General features: G+C 48.0%; 1 protein-coding gene across 2 annotated transcripts in view; it reads left to right on the top strand.

Annotated features, from left to right (window-relative positions):
• Window positions 1-25,811, top strand: part of LOC119444234 (ARF GTPase-activating protein GIT1-like) — a 149,118-nt gene that overhangs the window by 25,223 nt on the left and 98,084 nt on the right. The window contains exons 5-7 of one of the 2 annotated variants that reach the window (XM_049663219.1): window positions 7,410-7,496; window positions 11,068-11,198; window positions 21,034-21,128. In XM_049663219.1, coding sequence (XP_049519176.1) covers window positions 7,410-7,496; window positions 11,068-11,198; window positions 21,034-21,128 — 313 coding nt within the window. Of the gene's footprint in view, window positions 1-7,384; window positions 7,497-11,067; window positions 11,199-21,033; window positions 21,129-25,811 lie in introns of both variants that reach the window. The other variant, XM_049663220.1, reaches the window with a different exon arrangement.

Here is a 25,811-nt window from a genome sequence, read left to right as displayed (position 1 = left end):
CTTATCATTTCTGCACTTCAATTAAAAATAATGCTATGCTATCCTTGGCTTCATTAACTGTTGGAGAGAAAGAGAAGGCAGGGATGTTGGTAACTGTTGGCTTCATATGGTAGAAACACAACAGCAGGTTTAGATCCCATAGACGTCATTGCGCACATTCTGTCCACATTAAGCCCTGAGCAATCTTGTGCTCAACATGGCAGGCGGGAAATTTAGGAACTTATAAGGCATCTGTTTACTGGGCTTCCTGCAGAACGGACAGGAATACTGGCAGCACTGTTGGCAGTTGCCAGCAGATCCAGTGACCATGCAAAAAGACAGTTTTAGTATAGCGTACGCTATATGCTATAGTACAGCGTACGCTAAACAGCGCACGTTTATTACAGTTTTAGTTGGCCTTGAGATCTTCCGATCTCAGAGGCCACATGTCATCGTCGCGCCTATCTCTCGACTTCACCGACAGGTGGCGCTGACATATATCGAAGGTTTTCCTCGTTAGACTTCGTGTCGTTCGAAACAAGAAGCGATCTCGAAAACTCCACAAGGTTATCCATAATGCACTGTTGTCGAAGCGGCCTGAGGCCAAGCGAAAGCCGTTTATGCAGTCAGTTGCTACGAATTTGAAGCTAAACATTTCGACAGAATTACCTGTCTGGCTGGGAAAATTGATTAAGACTTAGAGATTGACTCCGAAGAATACCCCCTGAAGAAGGAGCCGAATTGGTTCCGAAACGTCAGGCTAGTAAATTTCCTTATTTGGTTGGAGTCAATCTCTAAGTCTTAATTTGCTACGAATGAAGCGAATTCTACAAAAGCCATGCCAAATTCAATTCGAAGTGGGCAGCGGGGACCGCTGCCATGTTTTACGTAAACTGTGCAAACCACGCGAAAACGGTAATGCTAAATCTGAGAAATAGCATGCATACGCTATACGCTATCGGTCGGATAGCATTCTGTGCATGCGCAGCGATGACCCGCTATTTTATAGCGTATACAATGGCATAGCATACGCTAAACTAAAACTGTCTAAAGTCTGTCCACTATTTATTCTGCACCCTCCTAAGTTCCAGAGCCATTGATATTCTAGTTGACATTAAGCGGAAAAAATGAAGCTGGGCAGGCCATGTAATGTGTTGGATGGATAACCGGTGGACCATTAGAGTTACAGAATGAAATACCAAGAGAAGGGAAGCGCAGTCTAGGACGGCAAAAAACTAGGTGGGGTGATGAAGTTAGGAAATTTGCAGGCGCAAGTTGGAATCGGCTAGTGCAAGACAGGGGTAATTGGCGATCACAGGGAGAGGCCTTCGTCCTGCAGTCTACATAAAATATAGGCTGACGATGATGATATCTTTAACTACAGTGGCGAAAAAATCTGATATGATGAGACCATCTCACACTGAAATGAGTGATAACAATGATAACCTGATGAAGCGATCATCAGTGAAAAAAAAAATTGCGCAGACATTGTCGACAATAATTGTCAGTGTAAGTGAACAGCTCAAACAAACAAGTAAGTGAAGAACGAACGAATGAGCGCGTGAACGACCAAATGAATGCTTTTCTTGCCGAGTCCGACTACCAACCAATTACGAAAGTGGTCTAAAGAGGCACAGAAAGCTATTCACTTTAAAAGCAAACCAGCGCATAAATGGCAATCTGATGTTGCACTGCTGGTGTGAGATAGCAAACATGCTACTTCTACTGAATCTTTGACCCACTAGAAAAAGGCATGAAAGTGGGCTGAGAGAGTAACAAAAATTATATTATCTTAGAAGGAACAGGCATAGCTCTCAGTGTTCGTCCTGCCTTCTAGAACCCTGCTTTATTGACAAGAAAGACCTCTCGTTGGTGCTCGTTGGTCCAGAACAGGGATCGCTGCACGTCTGCGCATGATGGAAATACAGTGTAGACCGCTTATAACGTAAGTCGCCAGAGTCGTGAATATCTGCACTATAAGCGGTACTGCACTGTAACCAAAACAACGATTTTCAAGCCCTGCACGTATGCAAAACATGTAGACCAAGCAGCCGCGCGTATACAAGAATCGAAGCGTGTGACTGGGAGTTTTGCATCCGTTTAAATTTACGAACGTTGAAAGGTTAATGTCCAAGTACCCACGATCTTTGCATGAAGCAAATAATAATTTTTTTAATGTTGCAGTTTCGCTCGAAAGGCGAAGCATTAATTCCAATAGCAAATTAGCAGAGAGCTATAAGGAGTAGGGATAGTAGCTTTATTGGCTGCATAGACTTGACACATTCGCTTACTGACTGAATTAACAAGCGTGGTGTCAACGCGCACAAGCAAACATGAATAGACTCGATGACCACAGACAACCACTGTCAAAACGCGGGCATTGGGAAGCGCAGCCACCGCAGCGAGCGAAGGTTTGTGCGGTCTATCGCTTCAACTGAAACTGAGCGGCGTAAGCACAGCACATACAAAGGTCAGAGCCGTGTGAAGATCGCTTTCAAGATATGGTACGCGCACAACACCTACAGCCGGCACAGGCACAAAGTACAAGAACGCATTTGCTGGCAGAGTAGAAGCCGCTGCCCCCCCCCCTCCCTCCCTCCCTCCTGTGCTGGCTGCCTTCCCGCTAGCTCCTTTCGCTTGGGAGATTGCGTCGCCAGTTGCCCTTGCGCCCGATTGCAAGACACACATTTGGTGCCGCAGCACAGCATTGCCCACCCTCCCTCCCTCCTTCTCATACCCCCACGGCCTTTCGCGCGACGGATTTGCTCTCCACTGTGCGTTCGCACTCCGTGAAGGCGCGCGTCCCCCGCACGCTTTCACTCGCACATATGGCGCGCGGCGACGATTTTATCGCCCTTGGACTCATGCAGGAGGAGCATGAGACGTGGAGCATGAGTAGTAGTAGTAGTGATTTTACTGAAGAAAAATGACGCTTATTTCTGCTGCCGCTTACAGTGCAGCCGCGTGAGACTAAATACCGGTTATAATGCGGCTTCCGTGGGAAAATCTCGCCGAAAAGGGCGGTAGCGAGCACGCTTCTCAACGAGGTGCACCCACCGATGGGAGAGGAGATCAATGGGGATGATGCAGAGGAGGAGCATGAGTAGTAGTAGTAGTGATTTTATTGAAGAAAAATGACGCTTATTTCTGCTGCCGCTTACAGTGCAGCCACATGAGACTAAATACCGGTTATAATGCGGCTTCTGTGGGAAAATCTCGCCGAAAAGGGCGGTAGCGAGCACGCTTCTCAACGAGGTGCACCCACCGATGGGAGAGGAGATCAATGGGGATGATGCAGAGGAGGAGCATGAGTAGTAGTAGTAGTGATTTTATTGAAGAAAAATGACGCTTATTTCTGCTGCCGCTTACAGTGCAGCCACATGAGACTAAATACCGGTTATAATGCGGCTTCTGTGGAAAAATCTCGCCGAAAAGGGCGGTAGCGAGCACGCTTCTCAACGAGGTGCGCCCACCGATGGGAGAGGAGATCAATGGGGATGATGCAGAGGAGGAGCATGAGTAGTAGTAGCAGTGATTTTATTGAAGAAAAATGACGCTTATTTCTGCTGCCGCTTACAGTGCAGCCACATGAGACTAAATACCGGTTATAATGCGGCTTCTGTGGGAAAATCTCGCCGAAAAGGGCGGTAGCGAGCACGCTTCTCAACGAGGTGCAGCCCACCGATGGGAGAGGAGATCAATGGGGATGATGCAGAGGAGGAGCATGAGTAGTAGTAGTAGTGATTTTATTGAAGAAAAATGACGCTTATTTCTGCTGCCGCTTACAGTGCAGCCACGTGAGACTAAATACCGGTTATGATGCGGCTTCCGTGGGAAAATCTCGCCGAAAAGGGCGGTAGCGAGCACGCTTCTCAACGAGGTGCGCCCACCGATGGGAGAGGAGATCAATGGGGATGATGCAGAGGAGGAGCATGAGTAGTAGTAGTAGTGATTTTATTGAAGAAAAATGACGCTTATTTCTGCTGCCGCTTACAGTGCAGCCACATGAGACTAAATAGCGGTTATAATGCGGCTTCCGTGGGAAAATCTCGCCGAAAAGGGCGGTAGCGAGCACGCTTCTCAACGAGGTGCACCCACCGATGGGAGAGGAGATCAATGGGGATGATGCAGAGGAGGAGCATGAGTAGTAGTAGTAGTGATTTTATTGAAGAAAAATGACGCTTATTTCTGCTGCCGCTTACAGTGCAGCCACATGAGACTAAATACCGGTTATAATGCGGCTTCTGTGGGAAAATCTCGCCGAAAAGGGCGGTAGCGAGCACGCTTCTCAACGAGGTGCACCCACCGATGGGAGAGGAGATCAATGGGGATGATGCAGAGGAGGAGCATGAGTAGTAGTAGTAGTGATTTTATTGAAGAAAAATGACGCTTATTTCTGCTGCCGCTTACAGTGCAGCCACATGAGACTAAATACCGGTTATAATGCGGCTTCTGTGGAAAATCTCGCCGAAAAGGGCGGTAGCGAGCACGCTTCTCAACGAGGTGCGCCCACCGATGGGAGAGGAGATCAATGGGGATGATGCAGAGGAGGAGCATGAGTAGTAGTAGCAGTGATTTTATTGAAGAAAAATGACGCTTATTTCTGCTGCCGCTTACAGTGCAGCCACGTGAGACTAAATACCGGTTATAATGCGGCTTCTGTGGGAAAATCTCGCCGAAAAGGGCGGTAGCGAGCACGCTTCTCAACGAGGTGCGCCCACCGATGGGAGAGGAGATCAATGGGGATGATGCAGAGGAGGAGCATGAGTAGTAGTAGCAGTGATTTTATTGAAGAAAAATGACGCTTATTTCTGCTGCCGCTTACAGTGCAGCCACGTGAGACTAAATACCGGTTATGATGCGGCTTCCGTGGGAAAATCTCGCCGAAAAGGGCGGTAGCGAGCACGCTTCTCAACGAGGTGCGCCCACCGATGGGAGAGGAGATCAATGGGGATGATGCAGAGGAGGAGCATGAGTAGTAGTAGTAGTGATTTTATTGAAGAAAAATGACGCTTATTTCTGCTGCCGCTTACAGTGCAGCCACATGAGACTAAATACCGGTTATAATGCGGCTTCTGTGGGAAAATCTCGCCGAAAAGGGCGGTAGCGAGCACGCTTCTCAACGAGGTGCACCCACCAATGGGAGAGGAGATCAATGGGGATGATGCAGAGGAGGAGCATGAGTAGTAGTAGCAGTGATTTTATTGAAGAAAAATGACGCTTATTTCTGCTGCCGCTTACAGTGCAGCCACGTGAGACTAAATACCGGTTATGATGCGGCTTCCGTGGGAAAATCTCGCCGAAAAGGGCGGTAGCGAGCACGCTTCTCAACGAGGTGCGCCCACCGATGGGAGAGGAGATCAATGGGGATGATGCAGAGGAGGAGCATGAGTAGTAGTAGTAGTGATTTTATTGAAGAAAAATGATGCTTATTTCTGCTGCCGCTTACAGTGCAGCCACGTGAGACTAAATACCGGTTATAATGCGGCTTCCGTGGGAAAATCTCGCCGAAAAGGGCGGTAGCGAGCACGCTTCTCAATGAGGTGCGCCCACTGATGGGAGAGGAGATCAATGGGATGATGCAGAGGAGGAGCATGAGTAGTAGTAGTAGTGATTTTATTGAAGAAAAATGACGCTTATTTCTGCTGCCGCTTACAGTGCAGCCACGTGAGATTAAATACCGGTTATAATTTGGCTTCCGTGGGAAAATCTTGCCGAAAAGGGCGGTAGCGAGCACGCTTCTCAACGAGGTGCGCCCACCGATGGGAGAGGAGATTCTTCCTGCCGGTCATACGCTCGATGACATACTCCTTGAAGTGGCACTGGCACATGACTAATGCGGTTGAAACATTTTTCAGCACGGCGAAGCACAAGCTCACGTCTCTCGGAAAGTTCTGGGTCTCAGCACATCGAAACCAATGATTCTTTCGCGCGTGACTTGCAAGTTTGTAGCCGAACTTACAGTTTGGCACAGAGCAAGTGGTGCCCTTCCGGCTTGTTTTCTTCTGTGCAGGAACACTTTCAGTCTGTCCCGGAGTCTCACGAGCTTGGTATTCACGTTCATCACCCTCAGTCTTCACTTCGCTCCTTAAACGTCTAAGGAAATTACAAGAACTCGGAGAACTATCGTGACTGCGAGCACAGCGCTCCGTGAAGTGAGCCTGTTCACAGACGATATAAATGACCGCTTTTGAAAAATATTCATTGCAACAAGAAACATCGTACTGTTAAGCACTCTCTCAACATAATGTAACCATTTTCTTTCAGGTTTTACTGTGAAAAACATATTATCCTAAATATAACAGGTGCGCAATAACAACACTTTCAGTAGCAGACGACGTGCGCTTCACGGCAAACCTCTGACCGTAGCGCCACCCCTGCTGTCATGATGCGGAGAAGCAGTGAACTACGCCGGTCGGCACACCTACCAATCTAGCCACCGTACCGCTGCCGAGGAACCCCATTAGGTTCCCATGATGAGCCCCAGCTCCTTTTTTTTCTCTTCACTTTCTTCTTTGTTGCACAGTGTATTTCCAGTAGCGGTATGCGCGTTCTGCATTAGATGATTAACTTAAGTCACGTGCCATGCTCGGTGACGTTGCAAGCAGTGCGTTTGCCTAGAGGCATCTGTGTGTGGGGCCTTGACTCTCTTGCTCGAAGTGCAGCTTTCCTCGAGAAGGGTGCGCGGCGTTCTATTTGAAAATTTGACTGTTTTCGTGCCACGCAGCTTTTTTATACTTTGCTGACACGATCGCCACCTCGTGATCTACCATCTGTGCTTATTTGTTTGCAATGCCCAGATCTGGTGCAGCGGGGCCCTTTAAAATAAACACTCAACATCTTACGTGATTAAAAAAAACATTTAGTGTTTTTTGGCTTTGACAGTAGTATTTTTCAACTGACAGGTCAGGCCTCACGTGAACAAGGCGTACTAGTCCTTTGTGAATTTTATTGCTGTTCACTAACAACGGGTATCAAATGATGTGCAGCAACAGAGGAATGTGGCTCTCTCTTGGGGAGAGATCTGTGTGTGAAATGCCTGGAGTATGTATTTACTTGAACAAGTTCACCGAATTCACCACATTTTTCTCGTCAACATTCTCGCGAATGCAAGACATGTGCACATGAAGCGTGTGACACAAAAATTACATTGTGTTGGAAAATTCTAGAAAGTGTGGTAGATTGACTATTGCTTGTTGTCTATTCCTTTTTCTTTTTTGCTTTCTTTTTTTTTCATTTCCATCAAGAGATGCATGGAAATTGTAACATAATGTGCTCATCTACTCAGAATTGTGGCTTAGCATGGGGAACTTTCTGGAACTAAGGCTCAGTCTTGAGCTGTAACTTATTTTGCCAGCGACCTGCTCTAAAAACGATTGGTTAATCGAGTTCTAAATGAGTGTAGGTATGACTTTGTGTCACTGCTGCAGCAACTACATGCCAGTGTGCGCACAGCCAACCTGGAGACCAGCCTGCGCCTACTTGCCCAGGGGGCACTACCTTCCCACCTGCACCCTGTGAGTCAAGTTCCCTCTGCTTGGCATGCTTGACAGGGCATGACAACACCAGTAAAAATTCCAAAGGACGGGGAAGGAAGCTGTTTATTACTTTTAAAGGACAACTCGTCCGGTGACTTTTTACCATATCGGGGTAATGACAATTTTATGTTCCCCGAGACTCTCTTGTTATGCGTCTGATAATAAAATTTCTCCGCAAATTCGAAAATAATTTTAAAAGCATAAAAGCGCAATAACGAAACCGAAACTTGGCAAAGCACCTGAGCGAACTCCTTCATGTGACGTGCAGGTCTCGCCAGTGCGGAGAACAAAAGTGGCGAAGAGCAGACGCTCAGCTAATTCATGAAAGCGCCAGAGCATTGACCCATTGTCTTCGTGTGACCATATCAGCTGCACCAGCTCTTCGGAGTTGTCACAGACAGTGACTAGCACTACACCCGTCACCAACACGTTGCACTGCAACATGAAAACCGAGGGTAGCCCTAACCACTGATTTGATATATGCTGCTTGCTGTTTTAGATGTTTTACCCCTTCTCACTTTAAGATAATGGGGAGTGCTGTATGTCGATGTATAGCGCACACAATTGCCCTGGAAGAACGCTTCTGACACTCCAAAGCACTGACCGATGCATTTGTTTACATCAGTGGGTGCAGCGACCGCTCGTCGTTTGCTTGAAAGATAATGCAAGGCACACATCGGTGACATCAAATAATGTCAGAACATATCAAAACATGCAGAGTTTGTGCGTGTAAGGACTGTTGCATCACTCTGGGTCGCGCTGGTACAAGTGACCGGACAACTTCGAAAACAGCAAGCAGTAGACCGTAGTAGGTGTCGTTATACTGCCTACTCTATTCATGCACACAATTCGTGTGTTCCATAAAGTAGACATAAATTAGGACTTTGCGCGTATGATCGTTCATTTATAAAACATGTAATTTTCTAGAGGGAACGCCGATGCCATTACTGACAACGTTGGCAGCTGAATGAGGCAATTGCTTAAGCTGCAATATCAAAGGTGCCTCTGCTTGTTGCCCGTTTGGGATAAGATGCAAACAGTGCACCTTAAAATCTAAAAAATGACTAAGCATACATCAAGTAAAAATACACAATTATGTAGTAAAATTAAATTTTACTAAGTGTCGACGAGTGCAACAGGCAGCTTTCGAGAACGGCAACGTACCAACGATAACAGTGCACTGTGTCGTCGTTTCTCACTTTTCGCGTGCAAGATGGAAGCTGTATACAGTCGACGACTAATAATTCGGACTTCATGAGGAACTTAAATAAGTCCGAACTATCAAATGTCCGAAAAAACAAATGTGCCCAAAAAAGAGAATTTTATTTACGTTTTAATGCCCCAGTGCAAAAAGGAAGTGGTCGATTCGTTGCTGCGCACACTTCCGCTTGCATGCAACCAAGTATTGTGGGGATGCGCGACTCTCACGCGTCCCCTGATGTGGTTTTCCCCGCATGTCTCCTGTAGTCCGGCTTCTCTGCGTGGCTAAGCCCGGCGGTGGCTGCGGCGCGTTGCGAGAGATGGCGCTAGTGTCGCGATGCTAACGCCACCGAACGGCGGGGTCACTTGGGAGAAAAAGGTCGGAGGCGCTCTCTCTTTGGCTTGGGATCGGCGACCAACACGCACGAACGCTTCGCGCATGCGCCGGCCCGCTTCGCGCGACCGTCGCGCGAGGCTAAGAGCAGGACACCGGTATGGACGAACACGGATCGTTCGAGCGCACCACCGTTCACGTGACCGTACACGTGAACGACTAGGCGATGGTGTCATAGCATGGGGCGAACGTATTCGCTCGCTATCGGGTCGCGGTGAGTCGGACTTCCTTGGTTTGTCGCGCGCCCGTGTGAATGTTCAATTGGTAGTAATTCGGCTAGTGTGCATTAGTGTATGAAAGGCGCAATAAATGCCCTTTTGATTGTTTGCACTACTGTGTTGTCGTTCCTTTGTCCCAAGAGCCCGTGTGAGACCCCACAGTATGCCTATATTTCTGCCAGTTTTCTGTTGTCGCTGTACGCAAGGACTGCGAGTCAGATCCGCACGGCACATCATCATCCGAGTTAGAGTCGCTGTTTGATGGTGGGACAACTTGCTCAGTTATTTCGTCATCGTTCAGTTCGGCACACAACACCGCGCTGTCGACGTCTGCAAAGTCTTCAAATGTAATGGCAGCAGGAATCAGCACCCCGCAGCCTAGCAGGTCATCAATGTTGTCCTCATTTAAGCTCGTCGTGGTAGGCGGCAGTTCAGGCTCTTCAGTTGCGAAGTCGGGGTCATTCGGACTGCAATTCAAGACTCATTCGGAGTCAGACTGCCAGGGGACCGTTGGTGCCATTTGGCGCAGCCTGTCGATAACTTCATGGGAAAGACTTCTTGGAGCCAGCAGAGCTCTGTCTGGAGCGCCAACTAAACAAACAGAATGGCGAGAGCGGGCCATGCGCTGGGATGCCGAATAGGATGTGGTAATCGCGATGCCATCGCAATTCAGACAAAGCCTCCAAGATCAGCATTTGTATTTTAATCTGAGGTGTAGTGCTGCAACCGAGACAAGGCCTCGGGGATTACCATTTTATGTGTAATCTCTGAGGCCATACTTCATGTCTCATTGAGGTTGCCAGAGGAGATAATGGCCTCAGAATCCGCGTATGCTACAGTCATGGACGGAGTCTGGATAATCGAATGTAGAGCTGGCAGCATCATCAATAACAATGATGCTGCCTCTGAAGATAGGCTGTAGCATGCAGGCAACTTACAGACCACTTTTCTTGGAAAGGTGCATTGGAATTAGGTAGAAGTGATAGTCATTCATCGTGAGTGTTGCTGTTCGCGCTTCAAAATCTACTGAAGTTAAGCCGAAAGTCATCATTTTTGGCAAGAGATAATATGTCTTGGGCACATTCACTCTCCCCTAAGTGCCGTCAAGACAGAAGCTACAGCTGTCGGGGTCATGGTTAGGGTCACCAATGCCATTAGGGTCAAACGTGTGCGGGCTGATCAGTCAAGTTGGAATCATCTGGCTAAGGCAAATTTCAGTATTGGAGCCACGAGAGTTTGAGCCCTTAGAAATAGATGGGCACCATTTGGGACCTTCCGTTGGGATTTAATTAAATGAAAAATTTTAATAATTAAAGGTAAATTAATCAGTCTACCGTATTTTCTTCCATGGCACCCTGAAGAATTGACCACAATGTCAGCCATGGACCTGTACTATTGCTGCCCAGATTTAAATGCAATTAGCGTGGCTGTTGATACACGCGGCACAACCCCAACTGTACCCAAGAAAGATGTAGTACGCAGTTCATGGCTTTGCATCTCTTGTTGCTTGCAAACTGTGAGCTTGCCTGTGAGAAAGTGCAGCAAGATGCATCTGGATGCTCTGACATTGTAGGAAAGCTGAGGCTTGTAGCACTCGGCCTGCATGCTACAGCTTCAGGGCAGTATGTGAGCCCACAAATCTCGTATCTTAACTGCGCAGGTGCAGCACCGAAAACTTGGCTGTTTCATTACTGATTGTTGCTGCTTGTTGTAAGGGGTGCTGTGCATGTGTACGTAGGACAAAGGCAGCACGGCACTGCACGTGGCTGCGCGCAGTGGCCAGGCCTGCCAGGTGGAGCTGCTGCTGGTGTATGGGGCGGACCCGACTGCCAGGGATTCGCAAGGCATGACGCCTGCGGACTGTGCCAGGTAGGGTGCTGGTTGGGTGGCCTCGTCTACCACTCCTTACCACTGACGTGTTACAGGAACATTTTCACATAGCCAATTTTATGCTTGTTTCGTGGCTTTTGCTTATTTGCAACCCGCCAGCTCCCTTACTTCCTGTGCCATCTACTTGGCAGTCTTAGGAGTTTCGTTTTTTGAGTAGTTAATGCCATGTTGGGGAAATTTCTAGCAAGCGTGCAAGGGCGTGCACCCAGTAAGATGGCAGACGCTCGGGTAGCTGAGCCCTTGCAAGAACAATGTTGGTCTCGCAATTTTGCTTCATCCTCAGATGACTGTTTGGATGCCGCTAGTAGCACTGACTCTGAAGATGGTGTCCAATTGCATTGTTTTATTTCGGACAATGGAGACACAAAAGGCCAGCCCAGACAGTCGTGACTCGTCAGCTGTTTGGCAGCAAGTTTCGCTTTATGCCTTTTGTGGGCTAACTAAGTTCTTGTGCCAATGAAGATGTTGGCAAGATTTTATATATTTACAGCACCTCTGTAGTGTCTGGTGTAGATTTGCTGCCCTCAACCCAGCAGAGTGTGATGTTTTGCGCAATATTTTGGGCACCTACTGGAAAGAGGCAATTTCAGCTGTACAGAAAGCGGTTTTTGTAGTACAGTTGGTAATTATTAGCTAGAACACTGAAACTTTCATGTTGAGAAATGGTCTTTAGTGCCACAATTGAAAGAAGAAGGGACGGAGGATCAAGCGCTACCACCAATGTGGTAGCGCTTGATCATGGGTGCATTTTATATTGGGTTGCATTTATATTGACATTTACTCGTGGCACCCTTCTGACACGAGTAAACGTCAGCTGGTGGTACTGCTTAATCTTTCATCTCTTCTCTCATTTTCGTTCAGTTGTGGCACTAAAAACCAAGTCGCAATATCGAAACCAATTAGCTGAACAAGAAGTTCTTCTCTAAAGTTTTCACGGTTCATAAAAAATTGAAGTGAAAAGATTTTGCATATTTCAGAATATTTCTGCCTTTTAGTCTTTTTATGTTATCAGCTCATCATTGTAAACAGTTCCTGTACTTTTCAGTAAAGTTTAGTTTGCACAAATTATAATAAACATGACTCACTAACATGTTCTTGAAATTTAAATCTTTGCAAAGTGCATTTCTTTCGGTTTCTATTTATACACAAGCATATTGTTGCAACCCTCATGTTGTATTCAGTAAAGAAGTAATTCTTACTAAGGCATTTATTTATTTACTTATTTGCAATACCTCAGAGGTCCCAGTCAAGGTGTTTTATTGTGATAGCAATTACATGGACACTCCAAGCACATTTCTGCCGTCGCCGTCACCGTGATGTTCCGTATAAACTCCAAACACGATATCGTTGTTGTCATGCGTACGAGTGAAAGCTTCCAAGGGTCTGCCGACGATCGCAGATCAATCTCGCATGCGCGAGGGAGTAAGCGCGCTGTCTTCCGTTGCGCGCGAGGCATGGGGGGGGGTGAGGGAAGGTGTTCTGCTCCTGTGGCTGCTGCTTAGGGACGCCCAGCGTACCTTGAAAGTGATCTGCGGCGTGGTCAAAGTGCGCGCCCGCGTGGGCCTCATCTTCAAAGCGATCTGTGATGTGGACAAAGTGCATGGGCCGAGTGCTGGTAGCTTCGTATGCGCTGTGCTTTCGATGTTTAGTTCGCGTTTATGCGAGACGCAGCACGAAGTTCAATTTGCTCGCTGCTGCTGCTGCCGCGCTTCGTCACTCCACGTTTTGACATCGAGTTTCCATGGTCATCGAGTGAGATGAGTTCATGTTTACCTGTGTGCGCATGACACTGTGCTTGTTAATTTATGTGGCCGATGAAACTACTATGCGTACTTCGTATAGTTGGCTACTAATTTGCTATCACAATCGATGCTTCGCCTTTCGGGCGAAACTGCGACTTCTTTATATGCCGTCAAGAAAGGGTAATTTTTTCCCCTTTTTTTATGGAAAGAGTTAATGAACTGTGGGGTATATTGAAGTAAGGATCCTGGAATTAGGTCAAATCAGCCATGGTGTCAGGGCAAAAGCGATGGCCTCCAAGATCGGTGCAGAGCAGTTACTGTGGGTCTCGTAGGTCATGCAGTGGTCAGTCAATTCATTAGTGCCCCTGAAATATGTCTTGCAAGCACACAGGGCGAACAACACAAAACAAAGAATTATTAAAGGAGTACTGACACAAACATTTGACGTCGAGATAACTCGTGAGATCGATTTAGGTGGACACACACATATCGTCTACAAGATATCAGCGGCAAATACAGTGAAATCTCGATGATACAAATCTCACGGGGTCACGGAAAATATTCGTATTAGCCGAAATTCGTATCATCGAAACACAATTAAAACTTGCTAAATTAAAGAGTCGGAGGTGAACTCGCTCAGGCACGCGCACGTAAAAAGCATTTACGGTATAGATCACTTATAACGTAACTGTTTATAGCGCAGAACTGGCTACAACGCGGCCTTTTCCGACTCCCGTTTACCCTCCCATAGAACTCCATGTATACGCATACCGCTTACAGTGCAGCCGCGTGAGACGAAATACCGGTTATAATGCGGCTTCCGCTGGGAAACTCTCGCCGACAAGGGCGGTAGCAAGCACGCTTCTCAACGAGGTGCGCCCACCGACGGGAGAGGAGATCAACGAAGGCGATGCGGAGGAGGAGCATGAGACGTGGAGCACGAGTCGAAGGGCGATAAAATCGTCACCGCGCGCCGTATGTGCGAGTGAAAGCGCGCCTCTCGCGCGGGGAACGCGCGCCTTCACGCACGGAGAGCGAACGCACAGCGGAGAGCAAACGCGACGGGCGCCCCAGTTGAGCTCGGCCCTGCTTCCGTCGCGCGAAAGCCCGGGGGGTTTGGGAGGGAGGGAGGGGGGAGGCGACGCTGTGCTGCGGGGCACCAAATGCGTATCTTGCAACCGGGAGCAAGGGTAACTGGCAACGCAATCTCCCACCCAAAGGAGCAAAGCGGGAAGGCAACGCAGGAGGGAGGGAAGGAGGGGGGGGGGGGGGCGGCTTCTACTCTGCCAACAAATGCGTTCTTGTACTTTGCGCTTGTGCCGGCTGTCGGGGTTGTCGCACGCACCGTATCTTGAAAGCGATCTCCACATGGCTCTGACCTTTGTATGCGCTGTGCGCCGCTCAGTTTCCGTTGAAGCGATAGACCGCACGAACCTTCGCTCGCCGCGGCGGCCGCGCGCAAAAGCAAGAAAAGCGCCACCGCGTCAGTGTCAAACTCTTCGCGCCCAGTCGCGGCCTCCGCGCTGTCCGACACCGCATCGGCGCCTCCGCACCAAAAGAGAAAGGGAGAAAGCGCATGACTGCGCGCTGTTCTTTTGCGCAGCCGTCGGTGGGGCGGCATTTATTCGTATCAACCGACGCGGGTCGAAAATCGATTCGTAACAACCGTTCTCTAGCACGTTGCAAAGTAATGGGGCTCAGCCGGGACCACAGAAAAATTCGTATCATCCGGAAATTCGTATTAGCCGTGATCGTATCATCGAGATTCCACTGTATAGCTTAGAACATATTTAAAATCAATTTTAAAAGTATGTGCGCGCAGCCACCCGCAAAGCGCAGCACCTCGCGACATTGACATCAAGGAGGGATTGTAAATAACCGAGAAAACGCTACGTCACCGTAGGTACGTCAAGAGTTTGCGCTGCCTTCGGGGCGGGGCCGGCGAGCAAGTTCCTCGCCGCTCCGATCGTCCCGGTGCTTTTTTTTTTTTCCCTCCCTGGTCGAGACGTTGGCCTCGTTCGCCGCTAACGGCGGCACAAAAATCGGCTCAATTGTTTCTGACACGAGATAACTCTTAGAGTAAAGTGACCTCGAGAGTGTGCATGTTATGAAACATTGTGCGATATGGTTAATCCTTGGCATGACTTTGGTTCACAAGCGATCAGCACAGCCGCCGCATCAATCGTCTCTACGAAGCAGCTCACCTTGCTAATGTGTTTTCTCATCGCTACCAACGCCGTCGGCAAAACTTATTGTACTGTCAGTTATGAGCGTCATAAATGTGCAGACGTTGATTGTGTTGACGAATATAGGCATTTTATTACGAGCTGCGGACGGATCGCAAGGGTCGTCGGCCCCGGATCAGACGGCCAGCGAGCTAGGCCTATACGGTTTTCCAGCGATCGCCAGCTCGCCTGTGGTGGATCGAATCAAAAGTGGTTGGCCACGTCTAGTACAGTGGTGACTCCCACCTGGAGGAAATAGTCGCCGCTGGACGACGAAAACGAGGACGGCGACGACATCGGAAAGCTCGTGCAGGCGTAGCAGACAAACTAGCAACACGAAGCTCGCTTGCCTGCGAGCGCGCTGGCTTGAACACGTCACAGTTTTGTGCGATCACGTGCTCACTGTGTTTACAAACCCGCTTCTCCCATCTCGTTGCTCTATGAAACCGAAACGTGGACTGGTCGCTGCAAAGAAGACTCCAAATAATTACCTGTAGCGCTCTGAAGCAAATGAGGTTTCGAGCCGTGATTACTGGGTCATTAGCTACTTATTATAGCAGAAAAAACAAGTTCGAAAATTTTTGTGTCAGTACTCCTTTAAAACGATGCGAACACGTCACGGCTGGCCTTTCCTATCAATACGGGCTACACGGATATGTTTGCTCTTTTTCTGTCTACGAGATAGATGCCCGACTGACACAAGCTTGTCCTGTCTTTTTAATGTGGCATGCCTCCATAATTTTCCTGTTAATGTGCCGGTTTGCAGCCACAGCTACAGGAGTAGTCTACCAAGTGCGTAGTGGAAAGGGTTAATGGCATCTGGTATATTACAGCAGTCTTGCACTAGAGTGTACTAGAATGGGGAGTGGGTCCAGCGGATGCCTTGGCAAGTGCGGAAGGTGAAGCAAAAAATGTTGAAATTGTGGCGGCGCTGCCGTCGTCTTATTATGAATCTCCGGCCAATAAACGTTGGCTCCGGCTGTTTTGGCAGCGCTCATTGGTTGAGGCGAGCTCACGGGCTGAGTAGCTGTCGTCTGCTTGACGCTCCATCGTTGTTGCATCGTTTGCATTCTTTCCGCCGCTCTTTTTCCATTTTATTTGCAATAGATCGGTGGGGAATAATATCAGTGTTGCCATCACCGAGTGTCCGCCTGTCAAAGCTCCCTGCAGCTGTGGTAAGGTCTCCAACGCGACAAGCGTCCGACCAGCGCATGGGGCCGCTCATTTGGAAGAAAGCGACGGTGGCGCCAACAACTTTTCAATAAAGAAAGCCTCAGCGGGGAGCCTTCGTTGGACCCACTCCCCCAATTTAGTACACTCTACTTGCACGAAGTGCATTACAGCAGTATTGCACGCCCGTGACACAGCGTAGCACTTCTTGTGCTACACTACACACAACTGGCTTCGTTGTGCTCAACTGAAGCTTCAATTTTCTTCCAGACCCACGTGTACAACTGTGAAAGTCTCTTTGGTGCGGTAAATGCTGCCGTGACACCATAGCGTGAGGGAACATTTTTTAGACTGTGTGAAAGCGTGTGCACGTACGAGGAGATTGCAACCGTTTTTGTGCCCTCATCATGTCCGCGACTGCTAATAACATTTCCTTTTATAACAGGGATGAGTCTGCTGCAAGCAGCACCTATTATGTGACTGGGGTATCTGGCTGATTCTAGCGAAACGATCTGATTGTGAAAGCTGGTTTCAAGCTCGTTACTGCAAGACCTGAGCAGCAAAGAGTGCAAGAAAGCCACAGTTTCGCCCATAAGGCAAAGCATTGATCGCGATACTAGCTAGATATTTCGCAACTACACAAAGTAAGGTTCAGAGTATTATCAGTTGTGTAAATTGCAGTAAAAATTCACTTACTAATTAACCCTTTTAAGGTTGATTTTTTTTATTGCTGATTTAAATTCTTTGAAAGAACCTATTTCGAAAAATATGGTCGTAATTTTTTTGGAGTGACGAAAAGTGAGGAAAAAATTGTAAATTGTTTGTGTTGTAAAATTTATAATTTTTATTCATGAATAAGAAGATAAGCGCTCTGAAAAATGTTTGTGTGCACGTCCGGAAACCCAAACAAGTGAGAAGGCTTCATCTTATCGCCAACAAGGTGCGCTAGAGCTTTTGTGGTCTCCAAAAAAAGGAAACACAAGAACGGCAGCATCGTTTGTGTATATACGCGCCTGCGTGGGAACAGATGTAATTGCGCCGCTGTGGGCGATAAACGATCGAGTAATAAGCGGTCACCCTTTGAGAGATTTGAAACCAGATAGCCATCAGTTTAGCGTGTGGAACAAGCGGGATCCGCCGCAGGAGAAAACTGAAACTTGCTGCCAGTGCCACGCGTTCGCGCGCCCGGATGCGCGAGCGATAGCCGACGCACCGTTGCGGCGCAAGTAAAAAATTCCACGTGTTTCGGTCGAGTGGCAGCACATGCCAAGCGAAAGAAATGATCTAAAGAGGCGCGCTTTTTAAATGTACAAGCGATATCGTAAATGTACGTCATTGACCATTTTGAAGGTGTTCGCGGAGGACGTACATGTACGATATTGACCCTGAAAGGGTTAAATTACATGCGCACAGGAGAACAAAAACCCATCTCACTTGATGACCGTGATCACTTGCTGTGATAATGCTGACGTAATAAAGAGTGCCAGCGTCAGGGACCAAACAGTTCATGCGGTCATCGAGTGAGATTTGTATGTTTTCCTGTGCGCGCGTGACACCCCGCTTGTTAATTTAATTAGTATGCAAATGCTTGCTGCAATTTACACGGCAGAAAAAAACTATGAACCGTACTTTGTGTAGTTGTCTAATACTTTGCTATCATTGTTGATGTTGTAAAGCCGAATGTTCAAATAAGACTATTTGCAGATGATCATGTCTTGTTTAAAGAAATTACCCCCACTAGTGACCGACATGATCTGAATGATAGCCTCGGTAAAATTTTCTATTGGTGCTCTCAATGCTGGATGACCTTGAATGATGAAAAAAGTGTTTTTCTTCCCATTTCCTGCAAGAAAGCATTTCTCTTATAGTTATATGCTAGGCTCCTCTGCACTTAAACGAGTTACTAACTATAAATATTTAGGTGTCACCCTTTGCAGCAACCTGTTCTGGAACCTTCACGTGCAAAATATATCCTTCTCTGCTTTCTGTAAACTGTGCTTTCTCAAATACAAGCTTAAACACGCCCCATTCTCTGTTAAACTACTCGCTTATTACTACTTCATTCGACCAAAGCTCGATTACGCCTGTATTATCTGGGATCCCTACACTCAATGTAACAAAGAAACTTGAACTGAATCCAAAGACAGGCTATCTGGTTTGTTTACAACAAATTTTTGGCATTCAACTCTCCAACTTAACAAATGAGGTCTAATAGTATTCCTACACTTGAATCGCGTCGAAAATAAATTACAGCTCGACTTTCTTTCTCAGTTACTTAATAACAAATTGGCACTCAACCTGGCAGCGTATGCAAGTCCACTAATAACGAGACCTACTCGCCAACATCACCAAAATGCTATAACCCCCTATTTTGCCGGAACCAACCTATCTAAATACTCTTTCTTTCCACGCACCAATCATGACTGAGATGACTTGCCTTTGTAAAAGTTGTATCAGCATTATTGCTGAATTGTTGCAGCATTTTGTTGTATTGGCATTGTTTTACTTCTTGTGACCTAATATTTGTATTTTATCCACTCTGCATGGACTTCGTGTCCACAGTATGTATTAAATAAAATAAATAAAACTATGGTTTTCTTTAGTTCCTTGCTCTCATTATTGTGGGCGCAGCTCACTTTAGTGTAGACAGGAGCCAAAGTGCCCAAGCGACTGTTTTTTGTTAGGGGTGTGCGAATATTCGAAAAGTTTGAATATTATCGAATATTATACAGTCGAATCTCGTTAATTCGAACACGCTTAATTCGAACTGCCGGTTTATTCGAACTGACGCTCTGGTCCTGTCAAAGTTATGTGTATTTCAATGGGCGAAAACGCTCGGTAATTCGAACGCGAAAGCATTTGCGACGGTTAATTCGAACAAAGCGCGGACCGGCAACGATCTCAGCAGCGCGCCGAATAACGCGGCGGCGCCTCCGACCGGCATTGTTACGACACCGTCATAGAGCAAAAGCTTAGGAGAGACCCCTTCATGCAGCGGCGGAGGCCCACGCCGGCCAACGCTCGCTTCCCGATAACAGCAGAAAACGAAACTTCAGGGAGCGGCCTAAGGGTACGGCCACGCTAGCGGCAACGCGTCATGCCGCGGGCGGCAAATGCGTCAGGAGTCTGGGGTGTTGGGGCGTGCCGCGCGAAATGGGTTCGAGACCCATTTCTGCGGCAAATGCTGCATGCCGCGAGATGAAGAAGCATTCAAGAGCGACGAGGGTGACGTCACGGAGCCATCACAACCGCACCGCCGCCGCTCCGCGCCGGGTTTTCAATCGACGATCGTTGTCTCGCATGAAACACCGAGCACTCGCGGTGTTGCTCGCGCGTCGGAGAGCGCGGGAGATCTTATCGCGCTGCCGCGCGGCGCGCGTCATGCCGCTCCCGCTCGCGGCATGACGCGCGCGTTTTTCTTCTTCTTCTTTTTTTTTTTTTTTTTTCGGCCGCTGGCGTGGCCGTACCGTAAGCTGGCGCTGGGCCGGCTGGACCGGCGGCGTCGGCACCCAAAGCCAGCAAACGCTCGCTTCCCGATAACGGCAGAAAACGAAACCTCAAGGAGGCTAATCTGCGCTGAACCGACTGTACCGGCGGTACCAGCGGGCGCGCACGAAGACAGTCGAAGGTGAGGGAGCTGCGAGGGAGTTGAGAGAGAGGGCGAGCCACCGAAGCACGGTGTGCACCGAAGCCACTGCCACTAAAGCGGCAACTCCGCTTTCCTGCCGCCCTCCTCCCTCCCCTTCAACGGTCCCCGCGCGCGCGCGCGCGCGCCCGTCGCCATGTCGGCGCCGTTCGCTCCCTGAAGTTTCGTTTTCTGCCGTTATCGGGAACCGAGCGTTGGCCGGCGTGGGCGCAACTCGCTGTGCGCTTGCGCGCCGCGAAATTTCACGACTCGCGCCGTTCGTTCAACTTGCTATGGTGCTCGAATACTTCAAAGATACGTCCTTGCGTTAATTCGAACAAATTTTCGGGCCCCTTCGAGTTCGATTTATCGAGATTCGACTGTATTTTTAACATTCGTATTAATACGATTCGAAAAATAGATATTCGAAAATGTTCGAATATTCTGTTGGATACGAATATTCGAATCAAATCGAATATATTGCTGGCTGTGCGGGAGTAAACACGGTTATTAGCATTTGTTTCTATCTAATGTAAGAATATTGGGCCGATCTTGTGCTGAATTTTCTGATGATTTCGTGTTGCTAGCGAAATTTCGCCTGTAAAGCACACTTGGCCACTAAACCGCTAAACTGTGCGGGAAAGCCAGCCTCTCAATAGCAAGGGGCAAGCGTTTGCAGACAGCGAGGGTGCACTTTTTTTTTTTTTTTTTTTTTTGCAGCACCACCTCTAATTCTGACCTTATTGCTTGACGCTTGACAGCAAGTGGGATGGGTGGCGACAGGCACAGGGTCAAATGCCTCAGAGTTTACGTGCATTTGATGCGGTATAATAAGGCACGGGATGGCAAGGACAGCTAGTGGGAATTAATAAATTTTCCAAGTTAACATGAGGCAAATACACAATGTTTTAGTATAACGGCTTTCTAGCCTAGCTTTTTAACATTTACAATGTAATTGCAATGTTCCGACATAACAAATTAACCAACTTGCTAATAAATGCATCTGCATATCATTGTTTGATATTCGCACACCCCTATTTTTTGTCTTTCAGGGAAGCCGGCCATGCTGACCTCGAAGCACGCCTCATAGAAAGCCAGTACGAGGTCACTGACCGACTGGCCCACCACCTCAGTGGGCGAAATCCAGGTTAGTACAGTGGAGTCATGTTGATACGATTCTGCATAATACGTACGATTCTTTTTCTTTTCCCGATAATACGATTTGGTTGGATGATACGATTTTCTGATGATACGCTTTATTTTCCGGTTCCCATGAAGATGTATCAACGAGATTCCACTGTATTTTATTGATGACAGCCAGTGAAACGTGGATTTCTTTGCTGAGTATGTTGTGCTGTTTCCACAGTATCGCGCGAATGATTCTGGCAACGAGCATTGTGCATCAGTGCGCCATCTTTCTGGCACGTGTGGTCTAGCAAGGCTGCATTTTACATAAAAAATGGCACACTTCTCTAGAAAAGCAGTGTGCAAAAACCAAAGGCCAATGTTTTGGCTAGGGCACTTGTCAGTGCAATGGCTGTTTTCCTTGGCAGTGCTTATGCAGCTCCTTCAAATCCAAACCTGCAACTAAAGCATTCAACTATTTGGGGGATTTCTATGCAACACACACATTCCATGACAGCAATGAAGAGAGAGACATATTGATGAGGGAAATTAGCGCAACAAAATACATGCACACTGGAAGACAAGTGCCATTTCCTTCATCAGCTATGCAAGACCAACTAGACCAACAATAAATCCTTCTAGAGTGACTTTCTCTGCTGTTGTACCCAAGCCCGTTAACCCTCCTGCCAGTTTCCCTGCACAGTGTAAGCAATATTATGCCTCAGCGCAGACAGGTCATTCATCTTGGCTACACATGCAGCGCAAGACTTCATTTCAAGGTGTGTGCTGCTGTTTTTGTCACGCTGCTTGGAGTGTCGGCAGCCTATGCGTGGCAGCATGCTGAGGATCCACACCATCACTGCACCCCAGTAGAAACTCCGTAGTATCCATAGCATCCTGGCTTCGGCTTCCTTGCTAAGGCCATCCATCCAGCGGCTGGGCTTGACGCGGACGTATCTGTTGCAGATTGGGCGCTATTGCTTCAATATACTGTGGAACCCTGTTGATATGTCTTTCGAAGAACCATTGAAAAAAAAAGCATAACAGCCAGGAAAATGTAACAGTGTTAGGAAGGCTGCAAATCGCCACAGAAATGTCAGAAAGAACTCTGAATGACTGCCTGTACAGTTATCACATGTCTTGGCACTCGTACTGTGGCGTGTACCGTGTACTGTGCGTATATAATTAAAAGATCTTGTACTACGTTCTGTGACAGCAGACCTTTTCCACCCCCTCACCGTACTAGCTTGTGCATGCTTCACCGCCTAACGTGGCTGTATTGCGGCAAAGCTGACTTTAGGAAACTGGAATAACCACAATCGCGCCAAGACATGCTTATAGGGACTGACTTCCAGCTCTTTGGGGCAGCATGTGGGGCTTGACAGGCTTAACCACGAGTATACTTTTATTGTCTTCATAGCAACATGCAAGAGCAAATTTCCCTCTGCATCACTAAACTTGTGTGACCGCAACATTCAAATGCAATGTAAGATGCAAGGAACATTACAGAATGGCGACATATAAAATGGGAACATAATGCTAAGGAGTCAATAAACTTTAGGTCTGGATTGAGAGAATGCGATGCAGAAGCCAGGAAAAAAAGCAACAGCAAGGAAGATATCGACGGGGTCCCACTGTACTTAAGGACCCCCTTGTGTCACCTTGGCCCATTCATTCTTGGGGATTAACAATGATTGGGCACACACCGATATGACATGCCCAGTGAGCCAAGTCGTCTACTGGGACAGGCAGCAGCAATTCATCTGTTTGGGCACCTGCCCAGTGGCCCATCTTGTCTGCTCTGCAGTACACAACTTGGGCTGTGTGCAAGAGGTTAGAAACACACCAAAAACTGGATGCCCAGAGAATGCAAATCACATAAACAGTGGACAGAATAGGAGAAAGTAGAGAGAGAATAGTGGGAGGAAGAAAAGTGTGGCTATTTGCAGTCTTTGCATTACACTCGAACCTCACTATAACGAAGTTGAAGGGGCACACAAAATTACTTCGTTATATCCATTATTGTAATTTACTGCAATATATGCCTAATGGAGTGCACAATTGTAAACATGGAAATAAAAAGACGTCCTCGCTGCCACCTGAATCGCTACAAGGCCACGCATGCAATGAAATTTGACTAAAACAACAAATAATGTGGTTGATCCCTCTTATATAGGAATCGGTATAGAACACGAAAGTGAAACGTGTCTTCACAGAAGTAGTGTAATGTTTATTGCACATTGATATATAATGTCTATTGGTGTTTTGTGGCTAAAGCGCCCTTAGGCGTTGATGCACCCACGCTGACGCCTGGTGGCACGTCTCCTCCATCACGACTACCAACGTCGATGACCATGAGCAACCGTCGTGCATATGGAAGCTGCACTACGCTGCACACGCTAGCACAACGCGAAAGACGAAGCACGTAACTGACACACTAATACAACGCGCAAGACAAAGCACGTAACTGAATCGTCACCGAGTCAAATCAGCGCGTACAGCGCGTCGTAATTGCAGCCTCCGCGATCAACTTCAGAAACATTTTCAGAGCTAATTGCGGAGGCCACGCTCCGCTGTGCTGAGTACGGTGAACGCCGCCACCTAGGTGGCGTTGGTAGTGCTTCTTGATGCCAGCGTCCCTTCGAATGCTGGCATCGAGGCGTCGTAGTGCTGAGACCACCGAAGCGTTCACTGTCGGTGCGCGTTAGTGTCATAATGCAGTACTTCTCTTTTCTGCTCGTAGGCGGCGGCACCGCCCCGAGCAAGAGCGCGGGTACACGGAGGAGTGTTAGATATATAAGGCGCGTCTGTGTAGCTCTCTGCAAATGCGTTTGTGGCGCAATGGGTTAAACGCTCGGCGATCTATCGTCGCGGACCGAGAGGTCGTGGGTTCGATTTCCAAATTTTGCATGTTTGTGGAACTTTTTCTTCTGGTTTCTTTCTTTGTATTATGTTCGTGTACATTGTAAGAACGTCATTCCGTATTTCCGTATGACGTATTTCCGTGACGGAAATACGTCAGTGAAGTCTTGGTGGACCCCGGCATAAAACACTTTCGTGTTAAAATATCTTCAGCATGTGCAACACGCGACTTAGCACCTCACGCGACAGCCTTTAGATAGCTGCCTTCTGTTCTATTGTGATGGTCTTTCACGTCCACTTTCCACTTGACTCGTCGCGGTTGACCAGCACGTTGCACACAACACACATTCCGCTGTGGGATAGAAGATGCAAGTGAACTTCACCGTGCCGACTGGTGTTAGCCGAGGTTGCACCATGGTCAATGCGATCTCAGAGGTCACACCCTGCTGCCAGCCCACACGGCGCACCGCGGGGAGAGGAAGAGGTCAATGCACGGCTTGCCCGTGACCCCCGAGTTTGCACTGGGGAGATCTCGGAGGCCATGCCCAGCTGCACCTGCTTGCATGGTACGCTGCGCAGAAGTGAATGCACTGATCTTTTGCACTGCCACACGTAGCTGCAAAGCGGGGCGCGGCTCGCAGAGCCAGGTGCGCGTAAGAGAGAGAGGTCAGTGGAGAATCACACCTGCGCACAAGTGCAGGTGCATAGCTACGCGAGGCAGTCAGAAGGACCAGTGTTGCTCAATGACGTATTCAACACGGGGACGTGGGAGTTTTGAACTGCTGTGGCAAACGAGTGCCGAACCTTGTGGAAAGCAATGTACTCGGAGCGCTACGGTAGAGTATTTCTGGTTTCAGAGAAGAATTTAGTTTGTTGCATCCATTGGCAGGATAATTTCACCTCATTAAAACGAGGTTTTAAATACTTAAATCTTTATGGGAATTTCAAGGGGAACTTTATTTACTTCATTATAACCATTATTTCGTTATATCCAATTTCGTTATAAAGAGGTTCGAGTGTATTTACAATAGTACCAACTATTGGTGCCTCTCCCGTGCAAGAGACATCCATCAGTGCATGCCAGATAGTGGACACAGATAAGGTGGGCACACAACCTATTTCAAGACCTACCTGGCCTTTGTGGATCGATTCCAGGAAATTGCAGGGGCCTAATCTTTGTTTGCAGGCCAGTGTCGAGGCGTTATTAAAATAGACGTACCACGTCCCCAACACAAGCATTTACGCCAATACCTGGCATGTGCAGACCTGTGTAGTATCAGCAAGTCTCCCTAACACTTTCGTGACCGTGCCTATTCCCGTCGACAGTATGTTGTCGATGGTACAAGTTGAATTTTCGCGCCTCTCCGAGCGCTCCGGACAGCTAACGCCATCGAGCGGGTTAAAAGAGAGACTATTTTATCGGTTTCGTTTTTGTGTTTCTCTTTTCCGCCGCGCGGGGATTTTTAAAGCGCCTGCATAGTCGGGGTGACGAGCGCTCGTCGTTTGGCACCTACGTCGCGCGCGTCCGCTCCACGGAAACGGCGAGTTTCGACGGTTTCCGACGCATCTGGGCTCGAATTTGCGGATGATCGCAGCAGCACAGACTCGGAAGACGACTTCGATTCGTCGGACTTCATTACGGACGAAGAAAGTGCGGCAAACCGCCCCGGAACATCGACGGGTATCCGCCGTTCAGTTTTGCTTTCTTCTCGGACCGTGTTATCGCTGCCGCGTATCGACGTAAGGATTTCCGGCGTGTTCTAAAGGTCACAGTTCTTATCTGCAAGATGTAAACGTCGTTCGGACGGAATCATTTACCGGCGGACGCGCAGAGAGTCGAGTC

Source organism: Dermacentor silvarum, chromosome 3, assembly GCF_013339745.2.
Source record: "Dermacentor silvarum isolate Dsil-2018 chromosome 3, BIME_Dsil_1.4, whole genome shotgun sequence".
NCBI classification, from domain to species: domain Eukaryota; kingdom Metazoa; phylum Arthropoda; class Arachnida; order Ixodida; family Ixodidae; genus Dermacentor; species Dermacentor silvarum.
Note: the sequence above shows the minus strand (reverse complement) of the source record. Positions and strands in the feature narration are given on the sequence as shown.